This window comes from Artemia sp. Qi Xiang Cuo, chromosome 2 (assembly GCF_049724085.1).
Source record: "Artemia sp. Qi Xiang Cuo chromosome 2, ASM4972408v1, whole genome shotgun sequence".
Lineage (NCBI taxonomy): Eukaryota > Metazoa > Arthropoda > Branchiopoda > Anostraca > Artemiidae > Artemia > Artemia sp. Qi Xiang Cuo.
This window is the reverse complement of record NC_142795.1, coordinates 37,082,499-37,098,125: the sequence shown is the minus strand read 5'-3', so window position 1 is coordinate 37,098,125 and position 15,627 is coordinate 37,082,499. Positions and strand designations below refer to the sequence as shown.

The window sequence follows — 15,627 nt, the reverse complement described above, 5'->3', positions numbered from 1 at the left end:
AAGAATTAGTTCGCGTCTATCTCTACCAAAAATAAAGTTCTTAACCCTCATACCAGACAAATATTTCCCAAAATGACATCCCCCCCCCACACAGAATATGTTCACTACGTAGTGTCTCTCAGCATGTACCTTTCTTGTCTGCATAACGAAAAAAAAGGAGCACCCATCACAGTTTTACCATCTTTGGTTTCATTCCAGATGCCTCATTTTGTTTACTTTATTTTTATTCTTTTTTCTCCTTTTTTACCTTGTTTTTCACGGTATTTTTTTCGCTGCTTGAATATTCGTTTTTATATCTACCTTATCTATGTTTATGGCCTGTTTCTATGTTATGCATTATGCGTTAATGCATTTAAAGTTTTTATTTCATCTGCAAATTATTTTTCTTGTAAGAATTTCCCAAGTCAAATCAAGAAATCTTAATAAACTAGAGAGTACATATAGGCATACACAGATTAACTGGTCATCATTACTCAAAACATCATAGCTGCACATAGGTTGACTAAAGAAAATAGGTAACTGAATAGAAGTGGGTCTTTGGTCTTTTAACACGGACAGAATGACGATTAAAAACTACTAGCACCACAGACACAAAAGTATTATCCAGCAATTTTAAAAAGTTCAATTTTCAATAACTAAAGCCCCATAAGAAGCAGCTTTGCTAACGTCTGCTCTTACCTATACAATGTAAAATTAAAGAGGATGAATGGTTTTGGGATTTTGCAAGGTGACATCAGATGTCTTTGATTCGTTTTTTTTTCTTCTTAGGAATCAGCCTATATTTTCACTGTAATTATTTTCTGATACCCTTAGCACTAAAACGGAAGAGGTGATTACTGATATGAAAATCCCCTATTGCAAACATAGCGAAATTCCATTTTAGGCTGTTGTTTAAAAACCATTGAAGCACAGAGTTAATACAAAAAAGTGTTAAGAATTGTAAGAAAAGTAGTGAAGCTGGACCATGGAAAGCAGAGTTACTCAAATGACAAATGCTTAACGCACTCATCGTGAACTACTCAACAGTAGAAATTCAATTAACGATCTGAAAAACAAAAATAACAAACTTGGGAGCAACAATTAGAATACAATGACAAGCTAAAGCAGGTTACTCACCAGGATTACCCCCGAGACAAAAGGAAGCACTGCGTCCGTGATTTGAAACCAGAAAGATACTAGTAATTAGGGAGTATATTTCAAACATGAGGACCAAACTAGCCATTGACAAAAAATGTGCTCCAAAACTCATGATTTATATTATTCGTATTTCTTGTATTATCGTGCCGACGGTCTCACTTAATAAGTAAAAAGCTTTTGAAAAATAAGGAGCCATCACCAGATACAAGTATTTATAGGAGATAATTGCAACCAGGTAGTCACGAGTTTGGGATATATTCATTAAACCCTTCTTTTTAAAATGCTTAGGAGCAGGGACCTGATTAAAATCATCAAATTCAGATAATTTCACAACTTTATTCTAAAGTTTATGTACTGTTTTAAAACGGTTACAAAATTACTTGCCGAAGTCGAGCATCAGTAACTAAATGCTTAGAAAAAAAATATAGAAATATAAACCATTTTAAGGAAATGCATTTTTCATTCTTCGAATTACCACTAGGACTTTTCAGCTCCCCCACTTGAACGATTTCTTCATGGTTTTTCATTGTATAAAAACCTTAAGTATTTTTTTGTCGCTACTTAGTTTATCAAATCGACTCTAACTGTGATTTAATGATTTCCTTCACTCGGCGAAGGTCTAGAGAACAGCATGAAAAAGGTATTTGACAAACTTAAGAGTCAACAGATTTTGTTGAGAAAATGAGACCATTATACAGAACATCGAATGAAGACGACACCGTGAAGAGCCAAGTGTCATCCGCAATAGGATGATACGAGCCTGTGACAGGTAAGGCTTCACTCACTCTACGAAGAGGATGAAAAGAAGTGGCCCCAGGGATATGCGAATTAGTAGCTTATGTAAATGTCTTTTCATTAAATAGCTCTAAACTTTTCGTCCAAGTTTAGATTCGTGCTTTTAAATAAGTACAACTGAAAATTAAATGCGTCTTTTGCTGAACGCTGATCAGTGGTCATTCTCCAATACATTTTTTACAGTCTGTTTGGAAATAGGTTAACTGGTAAGAAAATGAATACATTGAAAAACCGAAAGTACATTCGTAGTTCACATTCGAAAGTGCATTGCTGAACGTTAATCAGAGCTAATTCTCCAATGTATTGTTTTACAGTCTATTTGAAAATAGGTTAACTGGTAAGAAACTGAATACATTGAAGAACCGAATGTACATTCATGCTTCGTACATTCGAAAGTACATTGCTGAACGCTGATCAGAACTAATTCTTCAATATATTTTTTACAGTCTATTCGGAAATATGTTAACTGGTAAAAAACTGAATACATTGAAAAACCAAAAGTACATTTACAGCGTTTCTCATCTCTTCAGACATCATTTCCTACATCCACACTTGAAGTCTAAACCTAAATAGTCTTACCGATGACTCTATCATCAGAACAGAGAGTAGGTACTCCAAATAGTTCCGATTTTGTTTCCTTGTAGGACACCTATCAGCTACTAGAACAAGTTCATCTGTTTTCTTGTCATAGCGCGGTCCAACTAACCTCAACAGCTTATCCTTAGAATGGCCATCCAACGGGAGACTAGTTAATTTAACCTGAAATATATAACGAGATTCTAATCATCTAAAAGCCAAGGTAATTTCCATTCGGGGATATTTAACGTATATTTCTCCAAAGAAGGAGGGGGTGGTATTTTTTAGAAAAATATATTAAAACAGAGAAAACCCAGAGTTTTAGCTTCAAGATCCCCACCGCCGATATGTGTATTTTGGGCCAACAGCACCCCTCACCCAGCCCCCTAACTGCTTGCGGTCGTCCCCTGTTCTCCCGCCGGGGTCGGCGGGAATCCCTTTAACTTCACGTCTAATCAAAGGATCAAAGTAAAAATTTGTGCGGCTAGCCGTTCATATTGAAATTTCGATCCACTGGCCTATTTTTAAAGTCTATAGCATGAGCATCTGGGCACCAAATGCTTCTTTGAAAAAGCACTGGGGTTCCAAACCTTTTTAAAGGATTTTGAATTGAAAATTTTAGCGTTTCGGTGGAACCAGAGTGGCAGAAAGCTGTTATGCGTAGTTGAAAAACCTTGTATTCGAAAATGCAAAAATTTGGTGGCAATCTTTGTTCTTTGTTAAAATTTAAGGAAGTCAAAGTTGTCTATATAAAAAAAAAAAAAACAAGAAAAAACAAAGGACAAGCATTGATTAAATCGTCAAACAGGGAAGCAATGAAACAAATTCAACTTAAACAACACAAAGGGACCGGAATTTCGATCTCCGCTTCAGCAACTCGGTGCAAGGCCCAGGCGATGATGCGATTACGTTATCCAAAAAAGAACAAGAAAGATGAAGAGGACAAAGTGATAGTAAGAGTAGACATCATAGATCGGTATCGAAATTGCGACATCATTAATTTCTAATGAAAAATACAACCAAAACAGTTTGTATTTAAGAACTCTTTTATATTTATTTAGATTATAGTAATCAACATAAGCTATATCGGTCCGATCACATTACATCAAAATACTTTTGAACAGATTTCTCTCAACAATAACTTGAGGCTTCTTGTAGTGTATTAAAACTCTAAGAAATTTTGCTTATTGGAGTTTTCCATGGTGACATTAAAAGTTGTTAAGATGTTTCAAACTCCAACTGTACCAGAGACAACCTAATCTATCATTCTGTTGTGCGTATTCGTTCTTTTTCAATGGTGATATTGGAAGATATTAAGATGAGAATTTTGTTTATTGTTTCTGTTTTCCTTTTCTTTTTTTGTTGTTTAGTTTAGCTTAATTCATTTTGTTCTTTGTCTTTTTTTTCGTTGATAAAGGCTTCCGGACGTAAAATCAAAATATTCGGATTCCTTTATTGACTATAGTTTGTTGCTTTTTTTACCAATGCTTTGTTTAAAATATTATACCAATTTTCACTATACTTTCATTTGTTAAATTCTGTCAATAGAAATGCAGTTTGGTCTAAGAAATTATTTATAAACAGGGAGAATAATTTCAGCGAAAATTATGAAAGAACGGAGCTTCAGTTTAGAGTAGGAGATATCCACCCCTCTAGATCCAAGCTCTCCAAGATTTAAACTACATTCGAATTTTTTTGCACATTATTGAAATAAAATCCATTTAATGGTATTGTTAATTGACTAATACATTTTCTTAGGGTTGTTTTGTGTCTAGAATAATTAGCTTAGGTCTAAAATTAATTGGGTATAGTAGATGGCTACAGTAAAATGCTGACTACATGAAATTTAAGATTCACTGATGTATCTCTTGCGTGCTAAGCATGGCAGTGGAGCTCTTTTGAAAATTCATTACTTTCTACATAGGTATAAACCATCTACCTTAAGAGTAACAATTCGAGCCTTTGGATCCCTAATAGATGGACCAGAGTGGCAGTAAACACTATTCATAATTTGAACTGGAAAATGTTGATTCATCTCCGCATCAGTTTCTAAACCTGAAGGCCATTCGGTACAAAACTCTGAAAAAAAAGGTAATATTTTCCCAATTGGATCGTTTATTGTTCAAAAATGTCCACTCAAAGTAAAAGCGATATTTTGCTTCTCTTTTTTAATACTACCCCAGACACTGTTCGACTAGTATTCGATGGGTGCGTGTCCAGGACATTCACAGTTCCTTCTTTTAAGACATAAACCTGTAATTGTGCCCATGGTTTGCCGCAATTACACCCTATTCGTGCTTCTACAACATAATTTCGAATTCAATCAGTTTTTTCAAATATTTTCAGCATTGTGTGTGTTTTTTACAGACAAGGTCGACAGCTATAATACTAAAATACTGGATAAAAAAAAAAGCTCCCTAAAGCTACAATACTGTAAAAAAAAAAGCTGTAAAAAAAATTTATAAAAAGCAAATGAGTTTTTTGTCTATCTCAGTAGTTAATTGTTCACAAATAAGATGAGGTAAGTGCATAAAAAAATAAAAATAGAAAATTAATGAGAATAGACCCTAAAATAGACCTCATTAAGTTCTCTAGGGACAGAGCGTTTGTTTGTAACTTGCAGTTTTTGATATGTATTTTATGTCATTTTGTTTTTGCTGAACAGATTTTCCTCTCTCTCTCTCTCTCTCTATAAAAAAAAGTGCCTTTAAAATCAATATACATAGGGTAAACTTTCTCACACAAGAGCTTTTTTATAAAAAAAAAGGCATTAAATAAATTTTTTTACAAACTTCAGCCATAAGAGGTGACTAGTTCTTAAACAATGACTTTTATAATAAGTACTTGGTAATTTAAGTTCCAGTCTCTACAAAGAAAATAGGCATATAAATACATTTTAAACCCTTTGCACAAATTCCAACTTGTAACTGAAATCAACGGGGCCCTTAAAGAAGCAAAAAACGACGAAACTAGTAAAAAGCGCAATAGGAAAACCCGAAAAAACTGATACATAGAATGTATCTATTCAAAAAACTGCTATATAGAGTAATTATGTGAATAAAAACTAGTCCTACGTCTATTAAGTTTTGCTAGAACATTAAATTTTGTGTTTTATCGGTATTTTCTAAGGATGCGATAATTCAAAAGACGTTGAGTGATGCTTTCGACCTTTCAGAACCCTCCTTCGTATATAGAGCAAATAATAAAACCTTTCTTTATAGCTTAGTTAAACCACTACTATCCAATTCACGAGTTTACCTCTGAGCCTGCATCGTCAGTTTACTACTGGGATCTTTGACCTGATTAGAGAAAAAACTTATTCAGTATAAATCAAAGGTAGTTTTAGACTGTTTATTCGTGTCCACTTTTAAAAGGGGATATGTCAAGGAATTTGTATATATTCGCTGTAAGTTGTGAATCTTGAAAAGTTTCTTCCGTCTGGTGTAAAACTTAGTGGTAAAAATTAAACAGTTTTTTTTTTTTACAACAAAAAATCAACTATTTTCTATTTTAATCATTTGATGCCATTATTTGAACCCATTTAACTATGGCTGCGTTTGATGGTAAATACCCAAGTCACATTATAGCCACACCTATAGATACAAACGGGAGTATTTACGAATAATCCGTCATCTTCTTCTGTTAAATCCGGCAAATATTTTCCGATTTTAAAAATAATCTGCCTTCAATCTGGACTTTCATGGTCAATCATATAAAAATTGCGCTTAAAAATTTGAACATATCGGTTCAAAAAAAAATTCAGCACGCAATTCATTATTGGTACTGCAGTCAAGGTCATTTCCTATTTCTGTATTTCCTATAAACCTGAAACACTTGTCACTTAAATAAAACAGCTTTAAATTCAGAAGAGGTCGCTTAAGCTGTTGGGTAACTGTTGTACAATCTCCTGTAAGAGATATCGATTTTATAAATAAATAAATAAAAAAAAACAGCTTTTCCATATGATGTGATTCCCAAGAAATTTAAAAGTAAACAATGTAATTTCTTCTTTACAGCCAAAAACACCCATCAGTTTACGATAATTTTAATTGGATCTTTTCTTTCTCTCTTCAAAGTAAACCCAAAATAATAGCATTCTTTCAATGTCACTCTTCTCAGAATTAAATTTTTATGACTGAAAGCAAAAGAAGAACATCAGTGAAGCAGTATTTATTATAATACAGTTTTTACCAAAGTTTCCTAAATTACATATTTTTTTTAACGTATTCTTATTTTGTATTTTTTCAATACGCGATGAAAAGAAAAGGCAAAAAGAGAATTCCTCCAGTTAGCTGAACGGAATATATCACGAAAAGGATAAACCCAAAAAATAAGGAATTGTGGTTAGCCCAGACAAAGATTTATGTTAACAGGATCCATTAAACATGTATTAGCTAATTTCATAGACTTTAACATGGATTCATAGTAAGCTTATTTTGAAGAAAATAACTTACATGAAAGCGCGATAGATGGAAACAAACAACGGTTAAAATGGAATAAGAGGTTTGCTTTCGATTCAATTAAGTGGAATAAAACAAAGGGTAAATTTTAACTGATGCAGTTAACCGAATTCCAAATTATTTTCTAAGGATAGAACAGTCCAAAACTTTAGAATTTAAGTTCAGAGGAAAAGGGTGAAAATAGTTGAAGGAAACTCAGAATGTACTTTGCCGAATATTAAACTCTATTTTCGTTATACCATCGAAAATAACAACGAAACTTCTCATTCCCATACGACATCACAATCAGAGTCCAAATACAAGCGTTGACTTAGCAAAGAGCGATGTGCTTGCCATGTATTCAGATATTTGGTAGCCTATGACCAACGAGGCTTATTTTAAATGGGCTGTTTAAAAAGGAAACCACAGCATTATGTCATATTTTGCATTAAACGAAGTAGGAATAAATTATTCAATGGATATGGCTTACAGTAATAATTGCAAGCCAGCGTATAATCTGTTAATGGGTATAAAATTAGGTACAGCTAAAGCAAGCCTAATAAATAAGAAATTCAGTTTTCTATTAGAAATAAATTGAGAAATTATACAGGATACCTTTAATCCAAAATAATTCGATAATGCTAAAAGCAAAGTAGCGTCGCCTTTAAGAGGCCAATGCTGGATGATATTAGAAAACCACTTGAAAACATTCTTTTTTACTGGCAATTAATTAAAAAAAACTGTTTCCTCAAAATAAGTTTTAAAAAAAAAGTAAAAAAAAAATTGGAGTTAAAAAAAAAAAACTCGATTAAAACAAAAATGAACAAAAATGAAGTCAAATAATCTACCAAGCACACAACTACCACAAATCAGTATCAATAAATAAATGAAACCCAAAATTTAAGTCAAACTCTAAAAGAGCATAAATTAATCTGAATAGGATTCTAAACCTCTTGCTTTCTAAAAGCCAGAATATAATTTGTACTATACTGAAAAAAAATTCAAATGAATTTACTGAAAAAAAATGTGTATTGTCATTTTAATATACATATGCTGATATTTATTCATTAAAATCTTGATTAAATTTGATTTCTTGAAGTTATAAAAGTGAAAACATTTGAAAGAATTTTTTTCAGTAAAGTACAACTACCACTGATTCGTGGCAGTTGTATGCTTGGTAGATTATTTGATTTTATTTATGTTCATTTTTGTTTTAATGGAGTTCTTTACTTTTTTTAAAAAACTTATTTTAAGGAAAAAGTTTTTTAATTAATTTCTGTTCGTTTTATATTGACATTGTCTTTTTCTGGGAAAAACACTGAGCCTCGCCTAAGGTTAAACAACCATCCCTTCCATGAAAAGCTTAAACACCCCCTGGGCATAACTTACAACCCCTGCCCCTAATCTCTGGGGTTTGTTTCAACCCCAAAAGCCTTGTCATATGATATTTAGACTATTTTGAATAGAATGACTATCTCAAAATTTCTTTTAGATCCATTTCGGGACAATACGACGTGTGTGTGTGTGGGGGGGGGGGGGAGGTAGCTGCCCTCCGATCACTTTGACTCTTAAAAAGAGCACTAGATCTTCTTATTACCAATTCAATGAGCCTCCTCCGAAGTTTTTGTGACAACTCTTTCTAAAAAATCTTACATGCTCCTAGGGCATAGCTTAAAACCCTTACCATGATGACTGGGGAGATTTTTATCCTCAAAACATAAGTTCCAGAACTTTCTGATACGCTGAACAAAATGGTTATCTCAAAATTTTGATTATAAGTGTTTGAGGAAATGATGGGCATTGGGAGGGGGGCATTTGCCCTCTGATCACTTTTAACTAATAAAAAGGCATAAATCCACTCAATTTTCAATCGAATGACCCCTTTTTGAAGCTTCCACGACAAAACTTTCTATAAAAACCATATATGCCCCAAGGGCATAACTTAGGACCTTTTTGCTGAGGGCTATGGAGGGAAGGTTGTCATCCTCAAAGACATAATTTCCAGACCTTTAAACTATGTTGAACAAAATGGCCATATCAAAATGTTGATCGGAAATGCTTGGGGAAATGAAGGGCATGGGGCGGGGGTGATTCTCCCTCCGATTACTTTTAACTATTAAAAAGGACAATAGCCCTCTCAATTTCCAATCCAACGACTTCTTTTTAAAGTTTTTACGACAACGCTTTCTATAACATTATATGCCCCCAGGGCATGACTTACAATCTTACCCCTGAAGGCTGTGGGGGAGGGGTTGTCATACTCAGAAACATAATTTCCTGACTCTTCAACTACGTTCAACAAAATGACTATGTCAAAATGTTGATCGGAAGTGTTTGGGGAAATGATGGGCGTAAGGGGGGGGCATTCGCACTCCAATCGCTTTTGACTATTATTATGGGTAATAGCCCTCTTAATTCCTAATGGAATGAGCCTTTATTGAAGTTTCCACGACAACACTTTCTATAAAAACCTTATATGCCCCCAGGGCATAACTTACAGCCTTTATCCTGGGGGCTGTAGGGGGTTCGTCATCCTCAAAGACATAATTTCTGGACCTTTGAACTACATTGAACAAAATGGCTATCTGAAAATTTTGATTGAATATGTTCGGAAAAACGGTGGGCGTGAGAGGGGGTTAGTTGTCCTACAATCACTTTCGACTATTAAAAAGGGCACTAGCCCTTTCAATTTCCAATCGAATGAACCCTTTTTGAAGTTCCTACGACAACACTTACTATAAAAACCTTACATACTCCCAGGGCATAACTTACAACCATTACCCTGAGGGTTGGGGGGGGGGGGGGAATTGTCATCCTCAAAGACCTAATTTCCTGATTTTCATACTACGTTCAACAAAATGGATATCTAAAAATTTTGATTGGATGTGTTTGGGGAAAGGGTGGGCGTGAGAGAGGGGTTTGTCGCCGTTCAATCACTTTCGACTATTAAAAAGTGCATTAGGTCTCTCAATTTCCAATAGAATGAGCCCTTTTTTATGTTTCTACAACATCGCTTTCTGTAAAAAAAAAACCTTATATGCCCCCGGGCATAATTTACAACCCTTACCCTGAGGGATGTGGAGGGGATTGTCATCCTTAAAGACCTAATTTCTTTTACTCTCAACTACGTTGAAAAAATGATTATCTCAAAATTTTGATTGGATGTGCTGGGGATATGATGGGCGTCAGAGGGGGATTAGTTGCCCTCCAATCGCTTTCTACTATTAAAAAAGGCATTAGTCCTTTCAATTTCCAATCAAATGAGCCCTTTTTGAAGTTTCTACGACAACGCTTTCTATAAAAACCTTATATTCCCCAAGGGCATAACTTACAACCCTTGCCCTGAGGGGGGTGGGGGGTTATCATCCTCAAAGACATAATTTCCAAAACTTTCAACTGCGTTGAACAAAATGGATATCTCAAAATTTTGATTGCATCTGTTTGAGGAAACGGTGGGCGTGTGAGGGGGGTTAGTTGCCCTCCAATCACTTTCGACTATTAAAAAGGGCACAAGCCCTTTCAATTTTCAATTGAATCGGTCTTTTTTGAAGTTTCTACGATAACGCTTTCTATAAAAACCTTATATGCCCCAAGGGCATAACTTACAACCCTTGCCCAGAGGGGTGTGGGGGGTTTGTCATCCTCAAACACATAATTTCCAAAACTTTCAGCTACGTTGAACAACATGACTATCTCAAATTTATGAATGGATGTGTTTGGGAAAATGGTGAGCGTGAGAGGGGTTAACTGCCCTCCAATCACTTTCGACTATTAAAAAGGGCACTAGCCCTTTCAATTTCCAATCAAATGAGCCCTTTTTGAAGCTTCAACGACAAAGCTTTCGATAAAAACCTTATATGTCCCCAAGGCATAACTTACAATCCTTGCACTGAGGGCTCTGAGGGGGTTATCATCATCAAAGACCTAATTTCCAAAACTTTAAAGACATAATTTCTATATCTTTCAACTACGTTGAACAAAATGCCTATCTCAAAATTTTGATTGGATGTGTTTGGGGAAATTGTGGGCGTGGAAGGGGTGTTAGTTGCCTTCCAGTGACTTTCGACTATTAAAAAGGGCACAAGCCATTCTAATTTCCAATCGAACGAGTCCTTTTCGAAGTTTCTACGACAAGTCCTTCGATACGAAGTACCCTGGTCTAAGACCAACCAAAAAAAAAAAATAATAAATAATAAATTGTGCCAACGTCATTCTTTACATTAAGGCAGCGCTATTGCGCTGCCTATGATTAGAGGATTATTTTTCATGCTCATAAAAATGGAAATGGCACTTTCAATTTTCGAGTAACAGGTTCATAGCAGTCCTCCGTTTTTTTGCGGGACCAGAAAAGTGTGATAAAAATCAAATAACATGGCATTATATTGAAGTAAATATATACATAAACTATTGGTTACACAAGAGCTAAATCCAGGGTTACGTTTTAAGTATTCTCTTTTAACAGATCCTCTGAGCTTGATAGATTCTTTAGAGTCTAGTGACCAGTTCATCCAGCAATCAAAAGTGAGAAGTCACCAGAGACCTGAAGCCAAAAAAAAACGCTTGAAACTATTCTTATTTCAAATATCTGAATACAGGTATTTAACCAATAGGACTATAAACGCTATGGTCCTAGGTCTGGCGAATAAAAGTGACCCTAGTAAACCGAAGAGAAACTCACGTTTAAGAGCCTCTGTGTGCTTTTTGATTGCAGGTGGAGTTAAATGTAAAAAGTTGGGAATTTTCATCAATTCTGCATTTGCAAATTTGCCAGGAGGAGCTTGGTCTTTTTTTGGATAGCCTTGTCGGATCGGTAGTGGCACAGAGGCTGGGTGAAAAGACCTTGCTACTGGCCATACACTAGTCCAGTCTTGATCAATTGGCATTTGTTTGTATCTGAAAATATTTAAATAACAACAAATTATGATTATAAAATAATATACCCCAACTCAACATTTCAAGTGAACTTCTACAGATAACAAGCTTACCTGTTGTGTGTTGCAGCTATCTTAGCAAAAGGAAAAATTAAGGGAACTCGTTATGTTAACATTCAATTTACAATGTTTTATTTCAGTGTTTTACAATGTGTTTTACAGTGTCTCATGTTTTACAATGTTTCAATACAGAAAACATTTCAAAGTATCACTTAAATTAAATTTACTTTTTTGTGCTAATTTTTTTTTATTAATTATGTATTTTTTACCCACTAATAACAACATGGTAAATAGCGGAGTAAAAAAAGACACAAACTACGAAAAATACTAAACACTCAAGACACAAAAAAATATATACACTCAAGAATAAAAAAAAAAAAAAAAAAAACACAAACTACGAAAAAAATATACACTCAAGACCGTGAAACAGCGGTAGTTGATTCTTATTTATATCTGACAGCTTTCTGCTCAACAAGGCAACTTTCCCAAAAACATCATTCAGTCCGAATTTTGACATTATCTTCCCATTATGGTACCAAGGAGGGAGACAAAGAAGGAATTTGCAAAATCGAAAGTACTGGACACGCAAAGAAGAAATATCATTCTTTTTTAACAGAGGGTAAAAGCCAGAAAGGTATAGAACTAAATGATTACAAAAAAAACGAATATAATTTACATGAGGCTTTACGATTATATTTTCCTCTATTTCCAACAATCCTAGAGTAACCAACCTCAATCTTCAACCTATAAACAATAAGTAGAACAACAGGGAAATTTTTATACAAGACAGTGGAACGCAACTTTAAATGAATATTTCGACCCTATATACAAGGGCCGTCCTCAGAAAAACAAACGAAGAGAATAAAAAACAATATAAAAGAAACTTAAGATAGTATTCAATCATTAAAACTGAAAAGAGTTTTTTTTTAAATCTTTTAAAAAACATCTTGAAGTAATGATATTAGGGCTGTTTTTTAAAAGATTTTTTTCAAAAACTGAGCCATTAACTTTAACATTAAGAAAAGATGATGAGTACCAGTTCTTCAGCAACAAAATTACAGAAAGGTTAATTCCTTTAGTAAGAAGAGAGTGAAAAAGCTGAAAATGGTTAGCAGAATCAAAAGCTTTAGAAATATCAAGAGCACAAAGGTGAATAGATTGTTTATTTCGTGAAGCATCTAAAAGAAGAGTAGAAAGAATTCGGTGAATATGACTGCATCCGATCCCAGGCTGAAAACCAAGCTGGTTCTCTCCAAAATCAGTACCAGTAGTAAGATGCGGAAAAAGAATATATTCTAGTACTTTGCTCAGATTGCAAGATACCGTAATAGGTCGATACGAAGAACAATTAAGAGGGGATTTTCCTTTTTTGAGAATAGAAGTTACCGTACCGCACAGAAAGCTATCAGGTACCAGAGACGAACTTGAACAGATTTGAAAAAGCAACTTAAGGTACAAAATCAGGAGTTCGCAATCTGGCTGCAGGTGAAGCGAAGAAATTCCATCAGAGTAAGTAGATGAAGATTTCAGTTTTTTAACTGCAGTTTCGACAGATGATAGAGACACAGTAAAAATGTTGTCATGTGAGACTGTAAGGGGCAAATACTTATGAACAAACATACTAAAGTAGGAATGGACAGAGTAGTTTACCTTAGAAAAATTTGAAGAATGATATTCAGTCCAGGTTTGATCTGAAATATAGGAATCTGAATCATTTTCAACCTTCTCCGGAGTCATCACCTCTGTCCACTCTTTGCGTGAAATCGGAAAATTAAGGCTCTTATATCTAACAGATCTAAGGTATTTCTTATACTTTAATTTTGTGCTTTGCTTTATCTCAAATACAACACCTCTTTTAGGCCTACCGCAACAAACCCAAATCCGAAGCCAAAATTTTGCTTTATTTTTAATAGTTTTTAAATCAGGATCCAAATTCCAAAACGACTTCCGAGTTTTTACTTTTACTATATTTTTCGGGACACTTAATTCTTCCGCACGTTTGAGACGCGATACAATCTAGTTATAATCAACATTTAACTCAGCTTTTCTATTTTCGACATAAAGAGAGCACTGAAGAATATGATACGGAACACGGATCGATGCTAACAAACTGCTCAATGTAAATAAATATAGATCCATATCACCCCTCTTCCAGTCGCTGACAGTAAACCACTTATTATGTCTACATTTTGTACCATTTACTTGCTGAATGTCCAAAGAAACGTTGAACGATAGCGGTAAGTGGTCATAATCTTGTTGATCAGCGAGGACTTCAACAGCAGATGGCTTCAGCCCACTTGAATGAACAACGAGATCCAGATCTGACAGACTACCGGAATTATGGATATACGAATAATTTACTAATTTTTGTGAAAGAAAATGAGGGGGCAGAGCACTTAACAGCGAATCGGATCGGGGCGAGAAGCACTTGATGTCAGCATTAAAATCACCTTTGACTAAGACCTCTAATCCTTTGGCAGTGGCGTCACTTAAAAGAGCTTTTAGGTTTGCGCAGGATTTGGCGAAACTGTTCGTAGAGGCTACCGTGCGATAGTCACACGGTAAGTACACGTTAATGAGAAGTGTATTGCCCAACCTGACCGCCAGATAACTATCATTTGAACCATGGAGAGTTGGGGAAAAGATCTCCAAACGTTTCTTTAACATGCATGCAAGTCCTCCGGACGGACGGCCGGAGGTAACTTGGGCAGGGGTATGAAAAATAATATGATCACTACTTCGTTTAAGAACATTAATACTGATATTAGTTAGAAGATGCTCTTGGATAAACACTATGTCCTGATTCTGGAGAATTTCATCACTAACCGATTCCTTATGATGAGTCCCATTAATAGTAAATGAAATAAAATAAATATCTTCTTTCATCATTTATTACTTTATTTTTCGAAACAAGGAAACTGTTTATGACCGAGCAAGTGAAACTCTATGATACATGAGAGCCACCGCAGTTGGCACACTTCGGAGTCTTTTGACTTGTTTAGTTAGTTTTATAAAATTTTGACTTATATTTTTTGGATGCTACTTATTCCAGTATTTTGACTGTTTTTTAAATATATTCCAAAAATTTGTATCTTATTTAATTTTATCTCTTATTTTTATGCAACGTGTTAATGTTTTCAAATGTCTCAGAGCTAGCCTAGTAATAACCTTTTTGGAGTATACAATACTATTCTGAGAACTACTGAGAACTTCAGAGTTCTCAGTGGGGCCTGCCCCAGGCCACTCAGCGCGTCCCCAGGTGGCGGATAGGAGAACGCCCTGCAGATATGTAGGGTACCTCATGGGTAGTGAGGCGCGGACCAAGGGAGAACCCAGTCTCTGGGGGTCTTGAAACATAGCTGGAGCACCCTTGTCTGGTAGTCTTAAATTAAGATGGAGGATGAGGATGACTACTTTGATGTGCACGGGGCAGGGCCCATCGGTGTATGAATACGTTCGGTCAGTCACAAATCTTCCCCGAGTACTAGGTTAAATTGCTGATGTGGCAGGACACCAAAAGGGCGCACTCTCGGCAATAGATACAGTCAGCCCCTGCTAGGGACAGACAGGAGTGACTTACCGCTGTCCCAAAGCCAGCCAAGAAGCCCCTTCTTTAATTTTAATGATGAATATGAATACGAATAAGAGATCAAATATGAAAACCAGTGCTACCGCGTCTGGGGTACCCGACAATAATGCGTTAAGAGATACCGCGTCCGGGGCAGCCGACGACTCGACAACCGTAATCA

At 35.2% G+C, this 15,627-nt stretch overlaps 1 protein-coding gene across 1 annotated transcript in view; it reads right to left on the bottom strand.

Moving 5' to 3' along the window:
* The window catches only part of mRpS35 (mitochondrial ribosomal protein S35), a 56,372-nt gene that overhangs the window by 23,753 nt on the left and 16,992 nt on the right, over positions 1-15,627 (bottom strand). The window contains exons 3-5 of the mRNA XM_089108096.1: positions 11,626-11,840; positions 4,448-4,587; positions 2,512-2,691 (exon numbers count right to left, since the gene is read on the bottom strand). Coding sequence (XP_088964222.1) covers positions 2,512-2,691; positions 4,448-4,587; positions 11,626-11,840 — 535 coding nt within the window. The remainder of the gene's footprint in view (positions 1-2,511; positions 2,692-4,447; positions 4,588-11,625; positions 11,841-15,627) is intronic.